Source organism: Protopterus annectens, chromosome 7.part0, assembly GCF_019279795.1.
Source record: "Protopterus annectens isolate FY-2018-M chromosome 7.part0, PAN1.0, whole genome shotgun sequence".
Taxonomy (NCBI): Eukaryota; Metazoa; Chordata; order Ceratodontiformes; family Protopteridae; genus Protopterus; species Protopterus annectens.
The window spans coordinates 1,047,752,433-1,047,779,285 of record NC_056739.1 but is presented as its reverse complement, the minus strand read 5'-3'; the positions used below and the strand labels follow the sequence as shown (position 1 = coordinate 1,047,779,285).

General features: G+C 41.2%; 1 protein-coding gene across 2 annotated transcripts in view; it reads right to left on the bottom strand.

Moving 5' to 3' along the window:
* CEP152 (centrosomal protein 152) overlaps positions 1-26,853 on the bottom strand; it is a 2,961,597-nt gene that overhangs the window by 189,500 nt on the left and 2,745,244 nt on the right. For both annotated transcript variants that reach the window (XM_044077591.1, XM_044077592.1), the window contains exon 24: positions 2,083-2,180. In XM_044077591.1, coding sequence (XP_043933526.1) covers positions 2,083-2,180 — 98 coding nt within the window. The remainder of the gene's footprint in view (positions 1-2,082; positions 2,181-26,853) is intronic.

Below are 26,853 nucleotides of genomic sequence, written 5' to 3'. Positions count from 1 at the left end.
GGAAGCTTTAAAGAGGCTCACACCATGCTCAATTAACGGCCTGCAGATGGCATCTGTCTTCTTGGGAGCTGAGGAAGTGGCATCCAGGGGCTTCAAGGCTGCATTAATGAAACTATCCACAGGTGAGAAGATAAAGGCTCCCTTTGGTTACTCATTAAAACATTTCCGAATTGAAGGCATGGATTCACAAGTAAGGCTATACAGGACTTTATAAGCCTGATGATTTCTCTAAAGGAGTAAAGATCATGGGGGGTGAAACTGCAAGAAGATGAGATTTCACTGCACCTGTGTGCCCTAAAGACATGAAGTTCTGCCTTCACGGATTTCTTTAACTACGGCAAAGGGGGGGGGGGACTTCTTCAATAAATTAGTCCAGGAGGAGGTGGCCTAAGCAAGAAGCATTTGGGGGGAGCACAACACATACAAGGCCTTTTGTTGCTTTCACCAGATTGTATCGCTTAAGGACGGTCTCTCATAGCAACACGGTCATAAAAGGTGTCAAAGATGCCTCTCATATATCTAACACCCTATAAACAACAGGAGAATCAAGGGCATCCTAGCTCTCACAGGCAAGCCAAGGCCTCACAGGGAAGAGAGAGAGAGAAGAAGACTATCTGGCACAAGCACAACAGCTATCTTTTCTCTAAGGGGGCTCAAGGCTCTGTTTCACATAAACATGCCAAATAGGTTACCTCAATTTTTTGGTGTGGGGGTGGTGGTGGCTGTTCAAACCCTGAAAATCATTTAAAATAGTGGCTAGGGAATCTCTTCTATTGCTTTTCATCATTTTCAGCTGATGACAGGTGCATGATCAAACCCTCCCTGGTTAAAAGGGAGCTGAAATCTGACAAAGAGTGAAGTCTGCCATGGTCAGTACACAGCCCTGTGGTTCTCTTTCTTTCTCTTTTCTAACTTCCTCCTGGAATGACTCTCTTGGTGACCCTGACAGTTATCCTACACTGCTGCCACTATATATGTATGTGCAACAGTCCTTTAGCTTTTTCAGATTTTTTTCCCAAGTGGACAAGTTGAAACACTAGCACTCTTGCACATTGTGGTCCTTGTCAAGTCACTTGAGACAAAACAGATAGGGATCCTTTAACGTGATCAAATGGCATCAAGACCCTTTGCAATATGTATTTTCTTCAGTACTGATTTCAGGAACTTTCTTATAATGAATGTTTAGATCAAAATCCTAACTGTGCAACTGGTAATGAAAAAATGGAGTCTGCATGTGCACTCTGACCTGACACATAATGCCATGGCATGTGCCACTGGAAGCATGTGCCCACTTGAGTGCAGTAGCTAAAGAATGTAAAACACTGACACTAGACAGACCCTCAAGAAGGAAATCTATAGCTGTCAATCACTGCAGACAGCTTCTCCAAGGTTCCCTGAAAGGTTTAAGGAAGGAATAAAAAGGCATACTGGGCTCTGAACTAAATCTAAAGATAAATCAAATGATTTCCATGGTGGTCTCCCATGGGCCTCCACTACAGGAGATTTAAGGTGTTACATAGCTTGGCTATGTCTTTACTGCAATTTTTACTGTATTGTTTGTGTGACCTTCTTAACCTTTGATTTGGTGCGTGTGGTCCTACACTTAAGAGTGACTGACAACCACTGTGCCATGTTATGCTGTAGGCAGTATCCGGAAAAGGTATAATTTTATTCAGAACAGAAAAGAGGGTAGCAAACATTATAGAACAGAGAATGTTTTACTATATTTACTGTGAAATCACACCGAAAGCACAGTGCAGCCCCCGAGAGACCTAATAGAGGAAAATGAAAAAAATGCAGACTTTAAGTTTAAAGTTAGAAACGTTTAAGTTTGCCATCTTATGCAAATGAAAAAAAAAAATGATCCTGTTGTTGGAACAGTTTTAATTACTTCCAAATGACAAAGTAGAAACACCATCATAATGAACTTGCATGCAGCACCAGCACCCCTTTCCTGGTCTTGATCTAAATAATTATGTTTCATTTAACTGCATCAGTTCTTAACTCTTTGAATAACTTAAGGTCATCTACTACCTTAAAGGACAGCTTCAAGAACCATCAAATTACATTCAAGCTACTTACCTCTAATTCTGCCCACAGCTTTCATATACTGATTACGGAGCTCTGCTAGTCCTCTAGAGCACAGCTTGCACAAATCTTCTGTCTCTTCTTTCTGTAAACTAAATTTGTACTTTATTGTTAGATCCTCTCTGAATTTTAGTCAAAAAGTTCTATCGTACAGTATATCTTCTAACTCACTTCCTAGCACTTTTAAGGCCATGGTTTCTGTTGCTAGTGGAAACCAGTTAATAAGAAATAGTGTCTGTAACTCATGTTGCTTACTGGTGTGACCCATGTTTAAAATAACATGAAATAACTTGCTCACAATCATTGCAGGGCACTATGCAATTCAATAGCAGTTTTCTAGATTTGCTGACCAGATCAAGAACCATGAAGCTAATACTATGCTAGGTCATGTGAAATTAGATAGTCATACCAAGTATGGGGTTTGGCCTAACTTAACAACTAATGTAAAAAGTTATGGGCATTCATAAGCTATGTAGCTGAGACAGTGGTATGTCCTTAAGGCGTCATTTGAATAAATCCCATGGGCCACCAGTACAGGAGATTTAAGGTGTTACATGGCTTGGCTATGTCCTTATTGTAATTTTTACTGAATTGTTTGTGTGACCTTTTCAACCTTTGATTTGGTGTGGGTGTGTATATATATATATATATATATATATATATATATATATATATATATATATATATGTCTATATCATATAACCGAAAAGAGGCATTTCACAGAACGCCTCTTCATCAACACATAGACAGCGAATGCACAAAACCGTGAACACTGACTTCAGTGATTTCCCTGGGAAATAAATTGCTTGCCTCAAAACATAAACACATCATTACAAACATAAAGTGGGGGGGCTATGCCCCCACATCCCCCCTAACTAAATATACCAACTCCGAGATCGCACTACAGTGGGGAAAACGGCAAACTTACAGGGATCGCCAAGTGATTTCTTTCTCAGGAAAGAAATCTCTGATGCCAGTGTTCGTGGTTTTGTGCGTTCGCTGAGTGTGTGTCAATGAAGAGGCGTGATATAGACCCATATATATATATATATATATATATATATATATATATATATATATACATATATACATATATATATATATATATATATATATATATATATATATATGTATATATATATATATATATATATATATATATATGTATAAATATATATATATATATATATATTTATATATATATAGAGGGTCCACTATGTAAACTCGAAATACTGAAATCTCGAATTTCAGTATTTCGAATCCATAATATTGAATGGTCTCAATCCTGCTATATCAAAATATCGACTTTCACAACACTGAAAGCTCAAAATATCGAAATTGCTGACTGCAACTTTTTTTTTTTCAGTTTCAACCCTCCACCTTTTGCGTATTCACTCTGTGAGAAAAACACCCATTTTCCAGCGGTACAAGACGTGCCAGTAACTGTTACACTGCTGAAAACAAAAGAAGTAAAAGTACAAAGTGTCAGTACGCTGTTATTGAGCTCCTGCATGTAAATTGCCACAGAATCCTATCCATTGCTAGGTAACTTACAGCTTTAGAACTCTAGTGATCGCTGTTAGGAAATCAGGGGTAGTATATTCCTTCTTGTTTTGTAAAATGTGCTCAAATTGGCTGTTTCTCCGTACAATCCATCTTCGTTTTGGCAACGGTGGACACCCTCTTGATAGAGTAGTTATTAAACAATCTACCCTATACTGCTTCCTTGCTAATGCTGTCATCAAAACAGATAGGTCTGTTGCCTTGGTACCAAGTAAACACTTTTAGACGATGATGCCACGGCTCCACCTAGTTTTGTGTGCAGCGTAGAAACAATGTATTCAGCTTGTGCACATTCTAGAATGGAATTGGAAATAAAAGGGGAAATCTACAATATGCTGTGGTCCGTGTAGCAAACGTTCTCTTTTTACCTAACATGTACCAATCAGCAAGTATTGTATTAATTCCCTCCCCTCTATTGGAAATGAAGCACTCAATATGTTAAAGACTTCCAGTACTACTACTTCCGGAAGGAATGCTAACGCAATTAAGCTTTTAACAGCCAGCTGGAATGTCATGTTTCTATTATACAGAGAGGCTACACCTAATTATTGCACCTTCCTCCATATATTTTTACCAAACTGGAACAAGCAGCCCTTCGAAGCCACTCCAGTAATATTCCCTCTTATGCTTTTGACTGCAGCAACCTCAAAGTCACATAATACATACTTCAAATTAATGTTTAAGCCATTGTCTGCCATTAGATGGAACACACAGTGCCACATCTGATTGTACACTTTTAAAGACTTTTTGCTCATTAAGCAATACAGTAGTGGCACAGATTTACTGTAACCTCCACATTTTATCAGACCATGTATGCTATAGAGTTAATGACATACATTTCCCTTGTAAAAATTCATGCCATTCATTAGCCAAATGGTGGCTGTACTAAGGTCATATAAATTAGTAACGGTGGTTAATACAATGGCAGTTCCCCAGAGTAATCTGTTATTCTTTTTCTACAAAGGCTCCTATTTTTATGAGATAGTCATTAATGTTCAGGGTATGTAACATAACCTCTGGATTTCCTTTACGTGAATTATCTTTTCTCCTAACCCTTCCCATTTGTTGTAGTAAAGCATGTCTATTAAGTAGGTCAGGTATAGCATCTACAGTAGTGGAAGCTAATGCATCTTCCACTAATAGATAAGGTGGATCTCATGACACTGCTGCTTTGTGCTTCAACTCACTACAGAGATTGTACTTTTCCTGCTCGGAAGGCTCAACGGTATGGTTATGGGATGCATACTTTAGCAACTGTTCACCAGAAGGTACAGTTAAGGTAATAAACCTACCTTTACACTTTAATGCTGATTTCCATTTACAACACCAGTACTACTTTGGATGAAGATTCATTTTTAGGTGAAATACATATCCATCTATGATGAGCACTTTTTTCATTTTCTATGATGTTTGGTATATGCTACCCTTCGTTCCTGGTGGGTGATAATTCGCAGTAGGCATGTTAAGTTAGCACAAGGTACGCCTTCTTAAAGGCATACTCTCCATTTATATCTGGTGTATGGGATTATGATGCTTTGGGATAATGAAAAAGCGGGATTGAGACCGTTCGATATTGTGGACTCGAAATACTGAAATTCAGTATTTTGAGTTTACATTGTAGACCTATATATATATATAGAGAGAGAGAGAGAGAGAGAGAGAGAAACACACAAACAATGCAAGTAGACATCTAACCACTTTTGACCACAGCCCTAGCCATAGGCAAAAATGCAAATACAGAAAAACAAAAATTTAAATAAATAGTGAAATTAATTAATTATTGCATGCATTAAAAAGAAGCATAAGATAACTAATCGGGTTATGAAGCATATTTAAAACAATATCATACAGGTATTATTCAATAATAAGTCAAATGAAAATATGCTGAAGCAAAAGGAATAGGGAAATGAAGAGATTCAAAGAACAGTGTTAAGCTTGGCATGGAACAACAGTAAAGGGAAAGTATGGTTGTGTAAGAACTTACCATAATGGTAGATGTCCTTCTTTTCACTATTGCAGTATTCCTTGCAACAGGGATCCCCTGCTAAGGGTGACACAACATGACCAGTAAACCAAAGCTTTCAGGTTGCTAAAGGTACTCTGTACATCACATGTATGCTTACCACGTATAGCGTAGAACATAAAGGTGATGTCTGGATGTACCATCCTCAGAACTGAGAGCCCCAGTAGGAATGTCAGTCCAAGGATGAGAGAGATAACAAGTACATTCAAAAGAGAAAAGAACCGGGGGGAGGCGGAGGGAAGTAGTGAATACTGCAACAGTGAAGAGAAGGACATCTACTATTATGGTATGTTCTTACACAATTGTACTATGCCCTTCCATTTCACTGTTGTAGTATTCCTTACAATACAGAGAGTGCAATAACTCAGGATGGAGAGAAGGAGGAGAAGGAAGGACCAGCAGAGCTCTCGAGAAACCCATGAAGAATGTCCCTAGCAAAACCAGCACTAGCTCTGGATATCACATCCAACTTATAGTCTTTGGTAAATGTATGCACAGAAGGCCAGGTAGCTGCTTCAAGAATACAGTTCTTATCCAAAGCAATGAAGAAAGAATCGGAAGAAGTCACAGCCCTAGTAGAATGAGCCTTAACAGAAGAAAGGGTCTTGCTGTGAAAGAAATAACAAAAAGAAATGGTTTTAGAAATCAAAGAAGAAATAGTTTGCTTGGAATCAGTCAATACTAAGGATTAAGGATGAAAGGGAACAAAGAGCTGATCAGATTTATGAAGTGTCTTAGTCTTATCGATATAAAATCTGAGTTGTCTATACACATCCAACATGTGTAGCACCTTCTCACTAGCAGATTACGGAGAAGGGAAAATGTGGGCAAATGAATAGACTGATTAAGAGACAACTCATTCACCACTTTGGGCATAAAATAAGGATTAGTACTAAGTGACACCCTGTCCTTATGGAACACAAAAAGGAGGACAAGCCATAAAGGCTTACAGCTTAGACACCATCTGGCAGAAGTAAGGGCTGACAAAGGTACAGTCTTTCAAGAGCAATGCTGTAAGGAAGCTGAAGTTGCAGGCTCAAATGGAATCTGGGTCAATTTTTCCAAAACAAAATTAAGAACCCAAGGGGGATGGACAGGTTTCCTTGTTGGCCTAATGTGAAAGACACCTTTAAGAAACTGTTTAGTCTCAAAATCAGAAGATAAAGGCAGGCAAGCAGACATAGCTGATAAGCCGATGGCCTTAACAGAAGAATAAGTCAACCCAGAATTGAGCAGTTCACACAGATGAGATAGAACCAAAGAAACATCCACAGAAAGTGGATCCAGGTTACAAGAAAGTCACCAAACAGAAAACCTCTTCCATTTGGCTAAGTAGGATTTCCTAGTTGTGGGCTTTCTAGTCTCCTACAAGACCCTAAGCACATCCTCAGAAAAAGGTGTCTAGATGGAATCAAAAACCTATCACCCACTGTGTCAGTTGAAGAGTGGACAGTTAGGAATGGATGACAGATTCCTTGTCTTGTGCGAGTAGGTCCACCCTGTGATGTAAGTTGTGATGACTACCCTTGGCTAAATGCAGACAAGAAGGGAACCAATGCTATCTGGGCCAAAAGGGAGTCACCAGCAAGATTTTGGGAGCATCATGTTGTATTTTGAACAGGACTTTTAGAATGAGAGGAAGGGGAGGGAAGGCATACATAAACATCACCTTCCAGGAAAAGGAGTGGGCGTCCACCTTCCAGCCCACAGGACCTGGGACTCTGGCATAAAAAAAGAGGAACCTGTCTATTCAGAGAGGAGGCAAAAAAATCCACTTGAGGAGTACCCCACTGGTGGACAATGTCCAGAAACACATCCTTGTGAAGCATCCACTCATGGAATTCTGCTATGGACCTGCTCAGTGTGTCTGCCACTATGTTCTGGCCTGAGGGAATGTAAACTGCCTGAAGAGTCACATGATGCTGGATAGCTAGTTCCCACACTAGAAGTGCCAATTGGCATAGGAGATAAGATCTCGTCCCCCTTACTTGTTGACATACCACATCACTGTGGTATCATCTGTAAACACCCTGAGAGGCCCTGGGGAGAATACAGGGTGAAATGCTTGAACAGCCAGCAGAAGAGCTCTTGTCTCGGACACTTATGTGGTCTTTCCTTTGTTGAGATGACCAAGGGCCCTGCACCTTTAGAGAGCTGAAGGATGGTCCCTATTCAACATCTGAATCATCTGTGAATAACTCCTGAGAGGGAAGGGGGGGGGCCTGGATTGAGAGTCAACTGTTGAATCCACCACTGAAATTCCAGCTTGAGGTATGTAAGAGGAGGCACTAAGAAGTTGAAGGGATGAAAATGCTGAAGCCAAACTGACTTTAGAAACCACTGAAGTTTTCTCATGTGGTGTTTGGCTAAAGAGAGCATAGGAAAAGTGGAGTTGGGTGTTACACAGCAGGTTTGCAGCACAGAGATGGGTACATTTAATTTTATTCATGAATTTATTTATTTTTATTACAATAATAACAGTCCTAAAACTAAGCATTACTAGGCATACAACAAATAAAACAAAAATGCAAAAGTCATATACTCACCTTAACAACTGATGCATTGTTACCTCATTTTCATTCAGTTCAACTGTGGGTTGTTGGATATGACCTTGCACTCCTGAAGCTTTTCGGTTCCTCAGATCGAGATTGCTGCCCCGTTACATATTATACCCAATATGCAGATACATGAGAACATATAACTTCTGTTTAACATTAACTCCAGAATGTAAAACACAAAAAAGGTCAGGTTATCAGGGAATTGGCAGTAAGAACTACTCACAGACGAGGAATGCCAGATTCGACCTGGCCATCAGAATCCTACTTGTGATAATTTGGAAGGGGGCAGGTAGGAGAGATGTTGAACCTAACAAAAATCAGACAACATGGATTCATTGATATAGTGAGTACATAACTTTCGTTATGCAATGTTGTCTATTTTTGACCGATTCAGCTGTGGGACAGATTCCCAAGCATATACACCCCCTGGTAGTACTAAATAAGGAAATTTATAAGAATGGTGGAGTCAAAGGAGGAATATGATCTTGACTGCTCATCCACTTTATAATGAGGTACTAATGTAGGTACTGCTGAACAAGTAGTGGCTGCGCAAATAACAGTAGGGAGTCTACTAGCAAAAGTTGTTGAAGTTGCCACTGTCCTTGTGGAGTGAGCTTTAGGTGTAGACTATAAAGACAAGCCCGTCTTATTGTAAAAAAAAAAAAAAAAAAGAAATGCACTCGGGTATCAATCTTGACAGTCAATTTTACCACTGCTTTGCCTAACCTGGGCTTTGAGAATGCCAGAAATAAATGGTTTGGTTTTCTGAAGGATTTGGTTCTATGAAGGTAGAATTTCAGGATGATGAATGTCCAATCATATGAAGTGTGCATTCTCCTTTGGTTGAAAATATCGGAAAAAAGACGTAAATTCATAGATTGGTTCAGACTAGTTTTGTACGCCGCCTTAGCAAGAAAAGATGTAGCTGTCCTTAAGGAAACTCTGTCTTTGTAAAAAAAATAAATATGGAGGTTTGCATGAAAGTCCTTGCATCTCAGTGATTCATCTTGCTGAAGTAACAGTCACTAGAAAAATTAGTTTCAAGGACAGCAGTTTAATTCAGCTGATGCTGCCAGTTCAAAGGGCAGGTGAATCAGAGCTTGCAACATGATGGTAATAGCCCACGGAGGTACCAGGTCTCTGACAGGAGTTCTTTGGAGAAAGGTTCCTTTTTAAAAAGCTTTGGAAATTCTTAAGGAAGCAGTCAAATTATTGTTCTGGCCAATGTGGAAACTCAAGAAAGCTGCCATTTGCACTATCATCATTGAATAACTGAAGCTGTTATGGAAAAAGTCTGACAAGAATTCTAAAATGGAATGAACTGGCACAGTGAAGGGGGTCCAAACCTTTGGCTATGGTCCAAATAGAGAATCTTTTCCACTTGCTATGGTATATTTTTTTAGTGGTCTGTTTTTGAGATGCTGAAATTATCTGCTAAAGCCTGGTGTTTCTGGCTAATCTTGGAACTGGAGGGACCAAGTGGTTAATCTCAAGACCTTCTGGCTCGGAGGAGGCAGTCGTCAGGATGTGTTAGAAGATCTGGATAACAGCCCAACATCAATGGAGGATGTACAAGCAGAGGCCACAAGAAGATAAAACAAGTTTGTTGAGGCCAGGACGTGGAAATGGGGATCACTCTGACCTTATACATTTTTGCTTTCTGAATGAACGTGTTCATCAGTGGCAAGGGGAAAAGCAAAAAGGAGACCTGTGGACTACAGCATCCCTTGTTTACTGTCGCTGTGGAGGGATCAGGGCAAAGTAACTGCTGCATTTGTTATTTAGGTGGGAAGCAAACAGATTGTAGCGAGGTTGGTCCTAGTGATAGAAAATCAAGATTATCACTACTACAGAATTTCAAGACAGTCCGATGTCATGTGCTAGTGGAGAAGATCTATTTGACCTTACCATCCACCCAGTTATTGAAAGTCAGGATAAAACTTTTAGTTTGTTGCTTAACATTCTGGGAGAGATGCAGAAAACCCTCAACAACTTGACTAGACAAAAGGAAATGTATAGTAATAAAGGTTAAGCTAGACGTGATAGAAGTGGACTGGTCGAATTTGAAGAGGATGAACATACTATCTTTGAAGGAGAACATAATATACAAGTTCATAAATCAGGTGGGAATTACTATTTCAAAGATGTGGCTGCTATTTTAAATAGCAGCTTTAATCCTTTTTTTTTTTTATACCTGCCATGCACAACCCGAGCTATTCCTTAAACATGAACCAAGGGGACACTTGGAGGAGCTTCAGAGAAGTTTACAAAAGTTCCATTCTATCTGCCTAGAAAATAAGTTATGTACTCACTATAACATTCCATGTTCATTGTCCATAATCGCCTTCATTCTTGCTGGTTGGGCACGGAACCAAGCATCGGTTCCGACTGGGCTTTCCACTGGCTCAAAGCTATACCCTATCCCATCATGTTTAGGGAAGATTACCCAGATCTTGTTTGAAAATTACTAACATATTTTGAAATCATATACAAAATCCCAATGGTAATAGTTATTAGCCTATGTCTCTTGAGACAAGAAGGGAAGCAGAGAACACGATTCACAACTAATAAAAATTCCTCTTGATCCTCCAGGAGCGAAGGTTGGGGGAAAGAGGATGGGACACAAGAATGAAGGCGATTATGGACAAACATGGAACGTTATGGTGAGTACATAGCTTCTTAATGTTATGTTGTCCCACCTCGCCTTCATTCTTGGTGGTTGGGACAGTGTCCCTAGCACCTTCTTTCTTGGGTGGCTCAAGGGAATAAACTCATCAGAACAGTAGAACCAAAGGAAGCCCTGTTCCAGGAGGCCACGTCTACTTTGTAATGAGTGATAAAGGTATGAGGTTTGACCCATGTGACTGCAGCACAGATCGAGTCCATAGGTAATCTGGCCTGAAAGGCGGCCGAAGTTGCCACAGCTCTTGCTGAGCGGCCTCTAATCTTTCCTGGCAGTTGTTTATGCTAATAATTATATGAGAAGGTAATAGTGTCAGTAAGCCATTTTGACAAGGTAACTTTTGATATCGGTGCACCTTTTCTGTTATCTGAGAAGGAGACGAATAATTGGCCAAATTTTCTAAATTCCTTTGTTCTATGCAAGTAGAAGCATAACTGCCTGTGGGCATCCAATTGGTATAGCTTATATTCTGCCTTGTTGCCATAGTACAGAAAGAAAACAGGCAGGTCAATGGAGTGACACAAATTGGTCTCAGAACATCCTTTGGGAAGGAATGAAGGATTTGTTCTAAGGGAGACTCTGTCTTTGTGAAAAACTAAATAGGGAGGGCATATGGACAGAGCTTGAAGTTCTGAAACCCTCCTAGCTAAAGTAATGGTCATCAAAAAGACTCTTTTCCAGGTTAGAAATTTTAGTTGGCAAGAGGAATCTGGTTTGTATTGTGGGAGAATCAGAGTAGTCAGTAACAAATTGAGGTCCCAAGGAGGTGGTGGTTCCCTTACTGGAGGCCTTAGTAAAAATGTACCTTTCAGGAAAGCTTTGCACAATCTGTGAGACATTATTTTCGATCGCATGTCTCCTATGTGGTAGTTAGGTATGACGGCTAATTGTACTTGTATGGTAGCTGCTGCTGCGCCTTCATTAAAAATTTCTACTAAGAAATCTAAAATTGTACTTATGGGGGATATGAAGGCGTCTATGTGATTCTTGGAAGCCCAACAAGAAAACCTTTTCCATTTGCTAACATAACGCTTTCTAGTTGTTGTCTTATGAGATGAAACTAGAATGTGTCTCACTGCAGGGAATATTTCTGGAAGCCTGGCTAAGGTTGGAAGTGGAGTAGCCAAGCTGTCAGTTTGAGGGTTTGGATAGAGGACTGGAGCATTCCTGTCTGATGAGTCAGAAGATCTGGTACCGGGTCCAGAATCCACAGCTCTTTCGGAGATGGAGCCATAAGAAAAGAAACCAGATTTGAGGCCAGTATGGTGCGATGAGTATTAACCTGCAACTCAACAATTTGCCTTTCTGTAGAACTTTGGGGATTAGTGGAAATGGGGAAAGGCGTAAAGGAATCCCGGGGGCCAATCGTGAACAAGTGCATCCCTTGGTGATTCCCTGGGAGGGGGGATTAGAGGAAAGTAGATGCTGCATTTGGTGTTCATAGATGTGACAAAGAGGTCGCAGCAAGGCTGGCCCCACTTGTGAAAAATCTGGTTCACAATTTCCTGTTTTAGAGACCACTCAAGAAGAATTAGAACTGCTCATTGGTCTGCTATCACGTTGGATTTCCCCGGAATATGTGCTGCAATCAGAAAACACTAAGAAGAGACTGGCCATTGCCATACTCTTTAAGCCTCTCGACACAGGGGGTAGGATCTGGTTCCACTTTGTTTGTTGATATACTACACTACCGACATATTGTCTGTCTGTACTGCAACTGTACCTGGTGGAAGAGAGTTCTGGAATGCCTGCAATGTCAGAAGCACCATTCTCATCTCTAGGACATTGATGTGCAAGTGGTACTCATATTCCTGCTAAGTTCCTTAGACGGTGTTTCCCAGTGACTGTGGGGACTCTTCTGAATCATCTAAGTCCACACCTGAAGTGAGAGACTCCGCAGGGGAGTCTAGATGTTTCCTCTTACATGTTCTCTTCCGAGGGACCTCTCCAGAGGTGTCCTCTGGGGAGGTTTCAGAAGAGACTGACTCACCCAATGGGGCATCCTGGAGCATTGGTTCTCTACGCCTGGGGGGGGGGGGATGATAGAGAGGCAGACACTGGCACTTTTGGGGGAAGAGTGCTTGGATCCGAGAGTGAAGCCATCAGGGGTGACAGCACACTCCTCATGACTTCAAAGGCACCAAGACCCGGTCCCAGGGAGCCTCCGGTTCCGAAGAGCCAGGAGACTTTTCCAGTACCAAGGAGGTGGGCTCCAAGGCCGATTTAGGCACAGAGCTCACCCACACTGATGCCCCGCGAGGCAGATTTTGTTCCGACAAAGGTCCGATCTGATTCTCCTCCTTGTACCCGATAGGGGAGCATCAGCTCCCAAACTCCTCGGCAGAAGATGGCACCGAAGAGATCGGAGCAGAAGTCGGGACAGAAAAAACTGGGGTAGGTCTCGGACTCGACGGTTTCACCACAAACACAGCCAAGCACTCCAGCTCCGAAACCACTCAGGTCAGAGGAGGAATAGAAGAAGGGGCAGTGGCAGTTGTTTGTTCCAATTCCTTCTGGACTGGACACGAAAGGAACTTGGCCAGAACCGGAGTCCGAAGCAACCTCCTGACCCCCTGCTCCACGTTGTCATCCGACAGATTCCTGGAGGATCGAGAGGACGAGGTCGAGGATTTCATACTTCCAGCCACCGACTGTAAAATAGGTGACTGTAGAACTGAAAAGACCGGCTCCAAGGTTGGGGACCAGCTCCATCTATGGCTCCTAGTTAGTTCCAAAGAAACTGGTGGAACCGAGGGGTTGTCTTTTCGGGCCTGAAAGCCTTCGGGTCCAAAGTCATGTCTTCAGCTAGCTTCTTTACCGGGTCAGAAGCAGGAGGTGAAGAAGACGCTCTTTTAATTGTCTTATCCAATTTTGGGGATTGAGAAGATTTGGAGGTGGTCTGGTTCCCTTCTAGGACCTCAGAAAAAGAAGCTTTAAGCAATCCCCTGACTATAAGCTTGTTTTTGCATTCCAGCAGGAACCTGGAACTAAAACAATGACAAATGGCGCACGAGTCTTGAAGGTGTACTGCACCCAAACAGTAGACACAACTAGTGTACCCATTGCTTAATGACATTTTTTGTGAACAGGAATCACACTTTTTGAAGCCTGACTGCTTCACTTCTTTTCTTTCCTTGGACATAGTGGTAAGCAACCATAACAGCAAACACTGCCCAGGAAACTAGATTAATAATAATAACAAGGTTAACTATGAAAATCTATCAAAACAATTCAACACACCACACTAGTAAATAGTAACTATAAATATATATTTTCTACTTTACTTTTTTTTTTTTTTTGAACAGTCACGCAGGGAAGAGAAAAAGGCTACAGGAGAGGTCTCTAACTAAAACAACAATCTCCTCTAGCCAGAGGAGACGTCTCTAATTTAAACGACGAAACCTCTTTAGGAAGGGGAAGGAAGCAGAAACGGGAGCCCTCTAATTTAAACGGGCTAAGGAAAGAACAGGTGAATCTTCCAACTTAAACGAGTTTGTTAAAGATAAGAGAAAGTTTTTAGTGAAAATGGGCTAGGGAAGGAGCTGTAGGCCTAACAAGAGTGACAGCCAGCCACAAACGTAACAAGCGAAAAACTAGTAATTCACCACAAGATGAGACCTAAAACTCTAATTACAACAATATTTATCCAAAAATATTATTGAAAAACAGAATAATATTGAAAAACTATTTTCACATAGCCTGAGCCTAGTGAGAAGCATCAGATCTAGTTTAGCAGCAAATGAGATCTGGGTAAACTACCTAAACATGATGGGATAGGGTATAGCCTAGAGCCAGTGGAAGCTCTTGAGCATTAATAATAGGCAGTCAGAATCAATGTTCGGTTCCGAACCCAGCCAGCAAGAATGAAGACGAGATGGGACAACATAACATTAAATATTTTTGAGTGTTGTTTTGATTTTGGAATAGTGCCCAAGGGGCTCTGTTTTTTTTTAAACTTCCACACGGAGTCAAGTCTAGCAAAACGTTTTACAATGAGCGTATTGAATTTTTCAATAAAGCGTGGTTTAAACTGCTGTTGATTAAAAACAATACCGCATCATGGGACAACTTAAAGACATTGTTATCAAAAAGATCCGCTTATTAATGAAATATTAATAAAAGCTCCTAACTTGCATTGTGAATATGAATAAGTTTGCACCGTGGTGAATAGGTTCGAGAAAAGTATCATTTTACGTAAGCAGAAAAAACTTTTGCGAGATAGGACGGCATATGAAGCTAAACCTGCTTATCCCATCACAAACAATAATAATATTAACAACAAGAAACATTTTTTTCAGAAAGTTACAGTTCTTCTGTGAAAGAGAACAGAAAATAATGTTACCACCAGTAATTTGTGTTCTGGCCCCTTTAAGGAAGGGGAGTCCAAAGACAGGAAGGATCTCACTACATTCAGTGTCAAGGATAAACAGCAAATGGATGAAGATGAAAGTTCTTCTTAATGAAAGGAACTACCGAGGATCCAGGAACTCCCATTATATTCTCCTGGATATAATTTGACCATTAATGACAGTTCCATGGACGTCAGGTCAAAAAACCTGACGTGTGGGAGAGGAAGAGCCTATTCATCCAATCAAAACAAATGGAAGATTTGTGGACAAAAGAAAAAAGACTGTAATGGGTAATTAGTATATTTAGATACTAAAATGTTTAATTTATTGTACTTTGATTTTAATATGGCTCATATTAAGATTTTATAATTCGGTATACATTTTTTTGGCTACTTATAGAGCCAATCTGACTAAAATATTATTAGAACTGAAGCTCTTTACTAGAAAGCTCAATTTAAAATATTTATTAAAGGATGTTGCCTTGTTTACTGGTTTTAACAGATCATATTTGTTTAACCCTGCCTTGCAAAATACATTGAACACATTTGAAAGTTTTTGAAAAAGAGAAATTCGAGAAGTTTTAAAACCATGCTGAAAGGGTTGCCTTAAATTAATTGAAAAATAACAGCAATCTTAGGTTTATGAAGGCTGATAAAGGTTGGGGGCTTGTTATTATGACTAGGGATATGTACCATGCTGTCTTTGAAAACATTTTAAGCAATGTTCAAGAATATTGTTTGACTTCACTGAATGTTATACATAGAAGTTATAAGCATATTTATTCTTGTTTATATGATTTTTTTTATGAATAATTTCATTAATTTTGATTTGTATAATTTTTGAAATTTGAAAATCCTAAAATTGGTCTTTTGTTTGGCATCCCTAAGATTCATAATAATACAGCTCAGCCCCATTCAAGCTTATTTTATTGGTGTCCAATAGTATTATTGATAGTGTATCATTATTTTTGGATACCATACTTAATCCATTGGTATAAAAATTGCTCTCTTACATCAGGGATTCCTGGGATTTTTTGGACAAACTATGTGAATTTAATAATATGTATGGCTATCATGATTCAGATGTCTGTACATTTACAGTAGACATGTGTTCCCTATTTACTAGCATTCCACAAGAGTTACATGCTGAATTTGTCAGACTTTATACGAGTAAACATACTGACATATCCAATGACTTGATTACATTTGACTGTTTATTAGAGATATTAGATAACTTCTTTTTTGCTCAATAAAAAATATTATAAACAAATAAAATGTGTTGTAATGGGGTCAGCAGTAGCCCCTACCTTTACAAACCTAGTTTTAGGGTGGTAGGAAACAGACATTTACCTTTGAACATTTATTACAACAAGATTTATTATAGATTTGTCAACAATTTATTCTTTGTTTTTAATGGAATTAAAGATTATGCCAATGTATTTATAGAACAGTTAGAAGTAGGTAATGATTTTTTTTTTTAATTTACCTTAGGAGAAGAAGGGATGAAGGTCCACTTCTTAGATATCAACATACAGTGGGAGTGGGATAAAACAGGTAAAATATTTAATAGTACCAACTATCACAAAAACATTTTCTAATGGATACGTAACATTATAAAAGTAACCACTCCAATCTGACCCTTGGATCCAACTCAGCCGCATTCATAAGAATTCGGATCAGAGTCTCAAGCTCCTCCCTCTACCCAAATGCTCTACACCATCCCCAATCCCTCAGATTGAGTTTGCTGCCTATTGCTCCCTGCATAATAGAGACAGGACATAAGAAAAAAAATGAGGCTCAAACCTGAAACATGAAGGTTCCGATATCATCCAAAAATCCTTCTAGAAGTGATAAGGCTGGAGGATGCTGGGAGGGAAGGTGAGGAAGAATGAAAATGGACAACACAGATGTCAAGTTATGACAAGTACATAACTTTTAAATCTGATGATGTCCTTTTCATTCTTCCTCACTGATGGGTCAGAGTCCCCAGCAACGTAACTCTTGGACAGACCCTCAAGGAAGGACATGCCAGAGCAATGTCGAACCAAAGGAAGCTCCGTTTCTGGAAATAATGTCCCATTTGTAATGTGCAACAAAGGTATGAGTCTTGGACTAAGTGGCTACAGCACCAATATCATCAATTGAAGCTCTAGAGAAAAAAGCAGATGAAGTGGCCATAGATCTGGTAGAGTGGGCTCTAAGAGAACATGACAATTTCAAACCTTTTTTTTTTTTAGACTAAATCAATGAAATACAGTCAGTAATTCATTTAACCATGGTAATTTTTGAGACTGCTTGACCTAAGCGGTTAGGGGAAAAAAGACAAACAGCTTGTCAGACTTCCTGTACTTTTGTGTTCTATGAAGACAGAAACATAGTTGTCAATGAACATCAAGAAGTTGGCAACATATATTCGCCCTTATTAGTAACATTCTGAAAGAAAACTGGTAGTTGTGTGGACTGATTAATGTTAGACTCCGTGGCCACTTTAGGCATAAAGGAAGGGTTGGTTCATAAAGACACTACTTTTATGCAAGATTTTGCTGATAAGGCCTGGAGTTCAGTAATTCTTTTTGCTGAAGTGATAGTAACCAAAAGAATTGTTTTCCATGAAAGAAACTTCATATCACATTTGTTTGCTGATAAAGGGTTCCTGAGTCAACCCCTGGAGGACCACAGTGAGATTGCAAAGAGGAGAGGGGTCCTTGATTGGAGGCCTGAGGAGAAAAATTCCATTCATGAAGGCTTTACATAATCTGGAAGATGACAAAGAAAGGGGATTAGTTTCCAGCATGGAAGCTGGATATGGCTGCTAGCTGAAGTCTAATAGTAGAAAAACTGTCCCCTTCCTTAAAAACAGGAGAGAGAAATAGAAGCATGGCTGAAGTAGGAGCTGAGAAAGGCTCAGTATTTTCATTGGAAGCCCATATAGAGAATCTTTTCCATTTGCATCTGTAGGCTTTCTTAGTGAAAGCCTTTTGGGAGGCCAAGATAATGTCATGAACTGAGGAAGCTAGCCTGGATGGTATTATGATCACTGGAAGTGAAGAAACCATGCAGTCAGCTTCAGGCTGTGGAGATTAGGACGTTGAATTTCTGATGGGTGAGAAACGAGATCCTGAGTGGGCTTGAGTATCCATGGAGGATATTTCAGGTAAGACCAGAGGAAGGGGAACCATACTTGTCAAAGCCATATAGGGGGGCAAGGAGCATGACTGAGTTTTCAGCCTGCTTGCTTTCTGTAGATACTTTGGGATCAGTGGAAGAGGGGGAAAGGCATAGAGGAGACCCAGGGGCCAATCGTGAATTACAGCATCCCTTGGTGAATCCCCCGAAAGGGGGATCAGAGCAAAGTCCTTGCAGCACTTGTTGTTGAGGGGTGAGGCAAATAGGTTGCACTTGTTGCTGAGGGGTGAGGCAAATAGGTTGCAGCAAGGCTTGCCCCAGTGGCTGAAAATCATGTTTGCTACTGTTTGGTTGAGGGACCACTTGTGAAGAATCAGAATGGACCTAATGAGTCTGTCTGCCAGCGTGTTGGTTTTCCCCAGTATGTGCTTTGCAATTAGAAAGTGATCTGAAGAGACTGCCCACTCCCAGAGCCTCACAGACTCTCTGCACAATGAATAGGAATGAGTTCCTCCTTGTTTGTAGATGTACCAGACTACCGACATCTTGTCTATATGTGTTGCAATAGTCTATAGGGAAAGAACATCCCGAAAGACTTGCAACATTAGAAGGACTGCTCTCATCTCTAGGACGTTGATATGCAACTTGGTCTCCAAGGGGGACCACGTGCCTTGGACCATCTTTCCCTTGAAATGCCCCCCCCCCCACCCCACTTGAGAAGCATACATGTTCACTGTGGCTACTGGAGGAAGAACAGAAAACAGCTTGCCTAAAAACAGGTCATCTGACTGTATCCACCATCAAATATGATGTTTGCAAACTGGAGTAAATTTGATGGGAACAGATAAAGGCTGGTAAAGAACAGACCACTGCACCACCAAGGTCCATTGGAGGATTCACATAAAAAAATCTTGCTAGAGGGACTAGAATAATGGCGGCTGACATTGATCTAAGAGCTTGTAATGCTAATTTTGCTGAAGGGGACAGATGACACAGAAAGGCCCACACCTGATTTCTCACAGATGTGATGCAGTGAAGAGGTAATGAAGCCACTTGAGTAGTAGTATTCAGTTGAGTCCATATAAACTCTCAAGTCTGTACAAGAGTCATATTCAAATTGGCAAGATTTAGCATGATGCCTAGGGAGTTGGAAATCTGAAGCAATCCCTGGCTTGTAGAAGTTGATGCCTGGTTGAGGCAGTGAGGAGCCAATCATCACGATAAGGAAAGACCTGGAATCCTTTGAGTCTCAAGTGAGCTACAAGGACTGCCATGTGTTTGGTGAACACCTGGGGGCTGTGTTAAGTCCAAAGGGCAGTGCTCTGAATTGGAAGTGATCTTTCAGCTGAAAGTGCAGGTGATTCCTGGACTGCCTGTCTATTTTGATGTGATAGTATGCATCCTGTAGATCTGTAGAGCACATCCAATCATCCTTGCGAAGTACGGGCAGGATAGACTGACACGTAACCATTCAGAACTTTGACTTCTTTACATACCGATTCAGATTGCCTAGATCCAAAACTGGTCTTGGGTCCTCTGTTTTCTTTGGCACTAAAAAGAAGTGGGAGTAAGTTCTGAATCCTAATTGTTTGGTTGGGACCTCCTAGACGACTCTTTTTTGCAACACTTTTTTTTAACTTCTTGAACTGCTTACCCTTCCTGACTGGGTGGAATGCTAGGGAAAGTTCTCCTTATCATAGGAGGTGGAAGGGAAATGGAAGGGAAATGGGAATGTAGTAACCTCTGGATATTATACTTAGTACCCAGGCATTGTAAGATTTGTCCAGGTGTCTAGGTGCAGAGAAACATGACCCCCAACTGCCTCCAGAGATGGACAGTCAGGCAGCGCTTCAGGAGTGCTAATACGCCCTATCAGAGAAAGATTTTCTGAACCCCTGGTTCTGCGGACCTCCTCTGCCTCTGGTGTGACATCTGCCATTGAAACCTCCTCCTCTGCCTCTGGAAGAGGTGTCCCTGCATGGGTCTTGAAAAGGTCCTTAAGTTTTTTGGAACCACATTTTCTTCCCACCCTGTTAATTTCTAGAGCAGGCACTTGAATCCCATAGCAGACAAGGTCTTTCCTTCCTGCTTGCTACGGGTAAGCATATTTTTAACTGATGGTCTGAACAGGGAGGAACCATCGAAGGGGGCATTATGAAAAGATGCCTTAAAAGGTTCTGCAACATTGCATAACCTTATCCAGGCATGTCTCCTAAAGGCTATGCCTGAACTGGCTGCTCATGAGGTGCCTTCCCACTGTATGGGAGGATCAACCTCATCAATTAATTTGCAATGAGAAAAGAGTAGCCACTTGAGGAGAGACCTTTTTGAGGTCCTCCAACGACATGGTCTCAGCTAGAGACGTTGAGAGCTCCTTGATCAAATCTCTCTGCAAGCAGGTAAAATATGCAATTTAACAACCTTAGTGTGGAAGTAGCAGAAGCGTAGATGTGTTTTCCAAATCTGTCCAGTGTTCTGGACTCCCTCTTCAGTGGATGTACAGAGGAGCACTGCACAGCTAGCTCCATCTTACCTGCTGCCACCACAATGACATCAACAGGGACACCCTTACTCCAATATGTTCTGTCAGAAAGTGGACTAGAAATTTATCTAGACATTTAGGGATGAGCTCGACAGTGTCCGGTTCCTTCCAAGCCCGGCAGGAACTAGGTGAACAAGTTTGGCTGCTGGGGGGGGGGTCACCCTAGATGTAGATGGGCCCACCCTGAAAGCATCCAGAAACACTGATTCCTCAGAAGGAGGAGGTTGGGAAGACCAGCCACCCTTCTGTTTATGGATTTTTAGGATGCCTGCAAAGGAAACGTCAGGTGGTAATCAGTGGGATCCTTCTCCCTCATCAAAGTTGGCGTTTTCAGTGAGGGACTCCATCTGGTAGTCTATGCGCCTCCTCTTGCACATTTTCTTCCATGGAGCCTTCTCAGTGGGGTGTTCGGGGGAGGTGTTGGAAGAAAGGGGAAGTTCCACTGAAGGAAGAGTCTGGAGGCTTTCTGGAGTAGGCTGACCTAAAGGAGAAGGAATGATGGGCTCAGCGCTCGGATCCGATGAAGGGCAATGGGTAGGATCCAAGATGTGAGGGGTAGGATCTCTATGCAGAGAGAAGGCCCTTTTTCTATCACCTCGAAGGCTGACAGGCCCAGGGAATCCCCTCACATCTCCCTCGGAGCTCAAGCAGCTGAGGAGGAGAGGACAGGATCAACCCCGGATCCGCACCCTCCGTTGAGTATTATACCCAAGCTGTCGAGAGCCACGACACAAAGAGGAAGGTAGACAGTGTTGCAGTCAAACCCAACCCCCCCCAGACCAGGTGCCAACTTCGTGGATACAATACCCGCTCTGATTCAACAAAGTTGGAGCAGAGCTGGTCAGGGAAATAGGAGTCGAGGAAGGGGGCTTCCTCAATTCCGACGAAATTGGAGTCTAGGAAGGGGGTTCCTCAGATCTGATGCCTACTGTCTTGGGTATCTAGGATCCTGGGACTCCAAAACCACTGGTCGGATTGAAGGAGGAGACTGCATATGCTGGGCAGGTGCACTCACAGATCTGAGAGGGGACAGAGCTGGCAAGATCCCCATCTGGATCTGAGCCGCAAGAAACTTCTGTCTCATCCTGTCCATATTGGCCTCTGTCAAGCTCCTAGAGGATCTGAAAGAAGTTCAGGAAGAAGGCCTGGAATGTTTAGTTGGTGTCTGAAACTTTGATGGTAGGGTCGGTGAGACTGGTCTTAGCACATTTTGTGGAGTTTGGCTCCTAGCTGTCGAGGCCGAAGGTCTGTGGGTCAGACACTGCAGCCAAAAGAAGGGGGGAGCTAGTTATGATGAGTACCTCCATCAGATCCAAATGGGAAGTAATATTCTTTGGATCCATAGGGGTCTGTGAATTTGATAGAGATGATACTGTCTTCGGATCAGAGGGTGTCATATCCGATGGTTTCACAAGCTTCTGAGGAGGTTCAGAGGAAGTCCTCTCTGACATCTGTAAAGCTCCCTTTTTGGGTTCATCAAAGCCATGCAATTTAGAGGGGGTTTGAGCCCCAGGAGAAGATGATTAAAAAGTTGGCAGCAAGCCTTTGAGAATCAGCTTATTCCGACGGTCAGATATGGCCCTGGGATTAAAGGTAGCAAACATTTCACAGTCCCACCTCAAATGTTCAGGACCCAGGCAACAGACGCACTTATTGTGGCATCACAATGAGGGATTTTGTGCCCACAATAAGTGCATCTCTTAAAACACAAAGGTTTTTCAGACATGGCTACAATAAACACAAACTCTTCACTAACATGACCCAATTAATGATAGAGTTAACCACTATCAATGTATGTTAATACACACACACAGACACACACTCTCTTATTAAGAAAATAAAAAAAATAATAAGAGTTACATGAGAAGTGCCAAAGCACATAGAAAGGAAAGGTAGGAAGAAAAGTAACTGCCCTAACACCTGTGAGATTTCTACAGAATAGACGAGGGAGGAGGAGAGAAAAACCAACAACAAATCTATCACAAAAACTAGGAAAACTGTTTTACAATTATTAGCTCAAAGTTTGTAAGAAAATATAAAAAAAAAAAACTCTCTCTCTCACAGCTGGAGACCAGGATCTTCATCTTGACACTATGGCTGCAAACAAGATGTGAGGGATTGGAGATAGTGGACAGCATTGTGTGTAGAGGGAGAAGCTCAAGACTTGGATCTAAAGTCTTGTGAATGTGGCTGGTTCGGAACTGTAACCCATCTGTGATGAAAAATGAAAAGGACAACATCAGATTATAAAGAATTTTTGTTAAAGGTAGCTAATGATATTAGTTCTAAAAGGAATATGCACCTATTTAAAAAAAGGTTTTGAATTCACGTACAAGAGATATGTATTTGAACAATAACACACCAGTTTGTTGGATATGTCAACTGATAGTTCAGCTATTAGAAATATTATTAGTAATAACTGGAAAATTATGTAGGGGAATAATGAACTATTCAATGCAGTATGCAAGGGGTCCTTCTTTTGTGTATAAAAATACTAACAGTTTCAAGTTTTTTATTACAGAGAGACAATACAAAAAAATTTCCTCCGTTTTTACAAATAAACTGAAAGGAGTACACAAATGTGGCTCTTGGAATATCTGTAGGTTTATATATGAAGGATATTTCATTTTATTGCAACATTTAGATCAAACTATTGAGGTCCTGGAGTAGGTTTACCTGTGATTCTAAAGGACTACTCTAAATAAGTTTATGTCCTGGCTGCCAAATGTATTATACAGACATGCTCACTAGAACTTTAAACAAAAGAATTAGACAATGTTTACATTCAATACAAAATGCTCTTTTTAAACATTCTACAGCTTGTAATAAAAATAAATTGTTGTTCTCTGTATTAGAACAAGTTCCGTTAGATTTAAGAGAGGGAAATTATAAAAATGCAGTTGAGACGAAGGAAACCGAATGGCAAATTAAATTAAAAGCAGACCAGTACCCAGGTTTAAACGATAACATCAATATAAAATGTAAAATGTATTTTTGAAAGAAAAAAGGTTGAGAGTTAAAAAATGAATTTGTATAGACAGGGTTAACATTTTTGTAAGTTTGTTTATTTTTTTAATCTTGATTGGAGTTTAAATGTATTTATACTGACTAGTGTGGTTCCTTTACCTGCACTTCCTGGTGTGATTTTTAATAACTGTCACTGCTGGATTGAGGGACCACTCGTGAGGCATCAGGACTGATTTACTCAACCTGTACATCAGTACAATGGATGACCTTAGGATATGCAGTACTGTAAAAAAGCTTTTTTTTTATTTTTTGTTATAAAAAAGCATTAAGACATCACCCACTGACAAACTCTCATGGCTTCTCGACACAGTGGATAAGAGCGAGTCCCTAACTGTTTGTTGATGTACTAAACCACTGACATTGTCCATCTGTACTGATATCACACCCATGGTGAGAACATCCTGAAAGGTCTGCAACACTAGCAGCACTGCCCTCATCTCCAGGACATTGATGTGAAGATCGGCCTCTGTGTGACCAAGTGCCATGGACAGTCTTCCCTTCAAAATGTCCCCCCACGCTTGATGGGATGCATCTGTCATCATTATTGCAACAGGGGGGTTTGTAAGGTATGGACACATCCTTGTGCTACTGACTGAGAAATTATCTACCAGGATACTGCAACCTGCAAACTTGGCTAAGTTGAATTTTGCCATAAAGTGGGTGATAAAATTGGGACCATTGCACTGCCAGGGTTTGCTGAAGCACTCTCATGTAAAATCTGGCAAAGGGAATCATGAAGACTGTGAAAGCCATTAGTCCAAGGAGATGTAAAATTAGTCTCACTGGCAGAGAGGAGTGGTGAAGACCCTGAATGGCAGTGATACATAAGGAAAGAATTCTGGAGTCGAGAAAACTCCAAGCTTGTGTCCAGGTGGCATCCAATAAACTCTACCTGCTGAGTAGGAGTAAGATGACATTTGGTTAGACTGACTGTGATGCCTAGGTCTTCCAACAGTTGGAGTAGAAGGTTCTAATGATTCACCAAAATTTTGCTGGAAGTAGTGATCAGCAGTCAATCGATAAGGTATAGGAAAACATGGATTTCTTGCAGGTGAAGATGGCTGCCACTGCTGCCATTACTTTGGTGAACACCCTGGGGGCTGTGGTGAAATCAAATGGTAGGGCTCTGAAATTATATTAATTGGCTCCCAGCTGGAACCGGAGAAATCATCTCAAATGCTTGTTTACGCTGATATGGTAGTAAGAGTCTTTAAAATCTGTGGAGCACATCCAATCATCCATCCTCAGCAGAGGCAAAATGGACTGAAGTGTGACCATCTGGAACTTAGTGTCATGTACAGATTTAGATGGCTCAGATCCAGAATTGTCCAAGGTTCCCTGTTTTCTTCTGTACTAAAAAAAAAAAGAAAAAAAAAAAAACCTTGAGTAGACTCTGGATCTCTGGATTCTAGTCGGCCTTTCGGGACTGGCTAGATGACTCTCTCTGGAAGTTTAGACATATTTGCTGTTGCATTTCCCATTGACTGGGGTAGAATGTTGGGAATTTTCATCTTTTTGACGGAAGGAAAATAAAATGGTAGAGAATAGCCCAAGAATCTGTAGTTATGTTTTGCCAGGCTTGTGGATGGAAAGACAAGCACCCCCAATTGCCTCCAGAGTGCAACAGTCAGATTAACCTTCAGGGATGCTGAATGGGGTTTTGGTAAAGGGACCACAAAAGCCTAGGTTCTGCATTCTGCCTCTGCCTCTCAGGTGATGTCTTGAAGCCTCCTCCTCCTCCTGTCAAGAGTGAGTGTGCTGCTGGTAGTATCCTGGTAAGAACTCTGTGGCATCTGGAACCACATCATCTTTTCGGCCCTTTGATTCTTGCAGCAGGATGTTTGGGGAGTGGAGAAGTGGTTTCTAACTGCAGATAGTCTTGCTATCCTGTTGACTCCTATTCAATGTGTCTAACTTTCGGTCCAAACAAGGTACACCCCCATCCAATGGGGCATTAATGAAATGCATCTTAAAGCTTTTTGCAAAATCACACAGATGCATCCAGGTGTGTCAGCGGATGTTAATGCCAGTGCCTGCTGCTCTAGCCGTGCCATCAGCTGCATTAGAAAGTAGTTACATGGCTATGTTAGAAGTGGACTGTAGGGCACAAAACTTGGATTCTATCGTCTTCTGGAGATCTGCAGGCAGAACACCTGAGAGAGACATGGAAATCTTCTTGGTCAAGTCTCTCTGAAACCTGTTGACATGGGCTAAGTCGTTCAGTGCTTGAAGGGCAAAAGTCACTGAAGCATACATCTGCTTCCTGAAGTGATCCTTGGCCTGAGACTCATTGTTAGGGGGAATGAACCAAGAAGCTTTCTTTGATAGTTCCTTTGTGCCTACCACTACTACCATGGCATCCAAAGATGGACTTTTGCTCCAACATCTGCAGTCTGTTGAGGCTATTAAGATTTTATCTAGTTTCTTAGGTATAGGTTCCACCACATCAGGGTCCTTCCATGCCTATTGAGTCATCAAATCAATGAGTGGGATCAATGAGGGGTACCAACCAGGACAAAGATGAGCCAGCTCCAAAGGCTTCCAGGAACACGGACTCATCTGGAGAAGGACTATCTGTGGGCCATCTGCCCCTCTGCTTCAGCAATTTAAGGATTTCACCAAATGTGACGTCTTCAGAAGGGGATCTAGGGGAACCTTCAATTTCATCCAAGTCTATGTCTTCGGTGATGGACTCTGGGTGAGGAGTCTAAGTGCTTCCGGCTGTATGTCTGCTTTCTATGAACCGATTACAGAGGGGGGACAGAAGGTTCTGAATCAGCTTGGGAGCTAATGTAGCAAGAAGTCTGTGAAGTCGACTGTTCCTGTCCAACAGAAAGGTGGGAAGCAGACTCTAGTTGGGGTTCAGATGGAACTGAATTGTATGTAAATACCTTA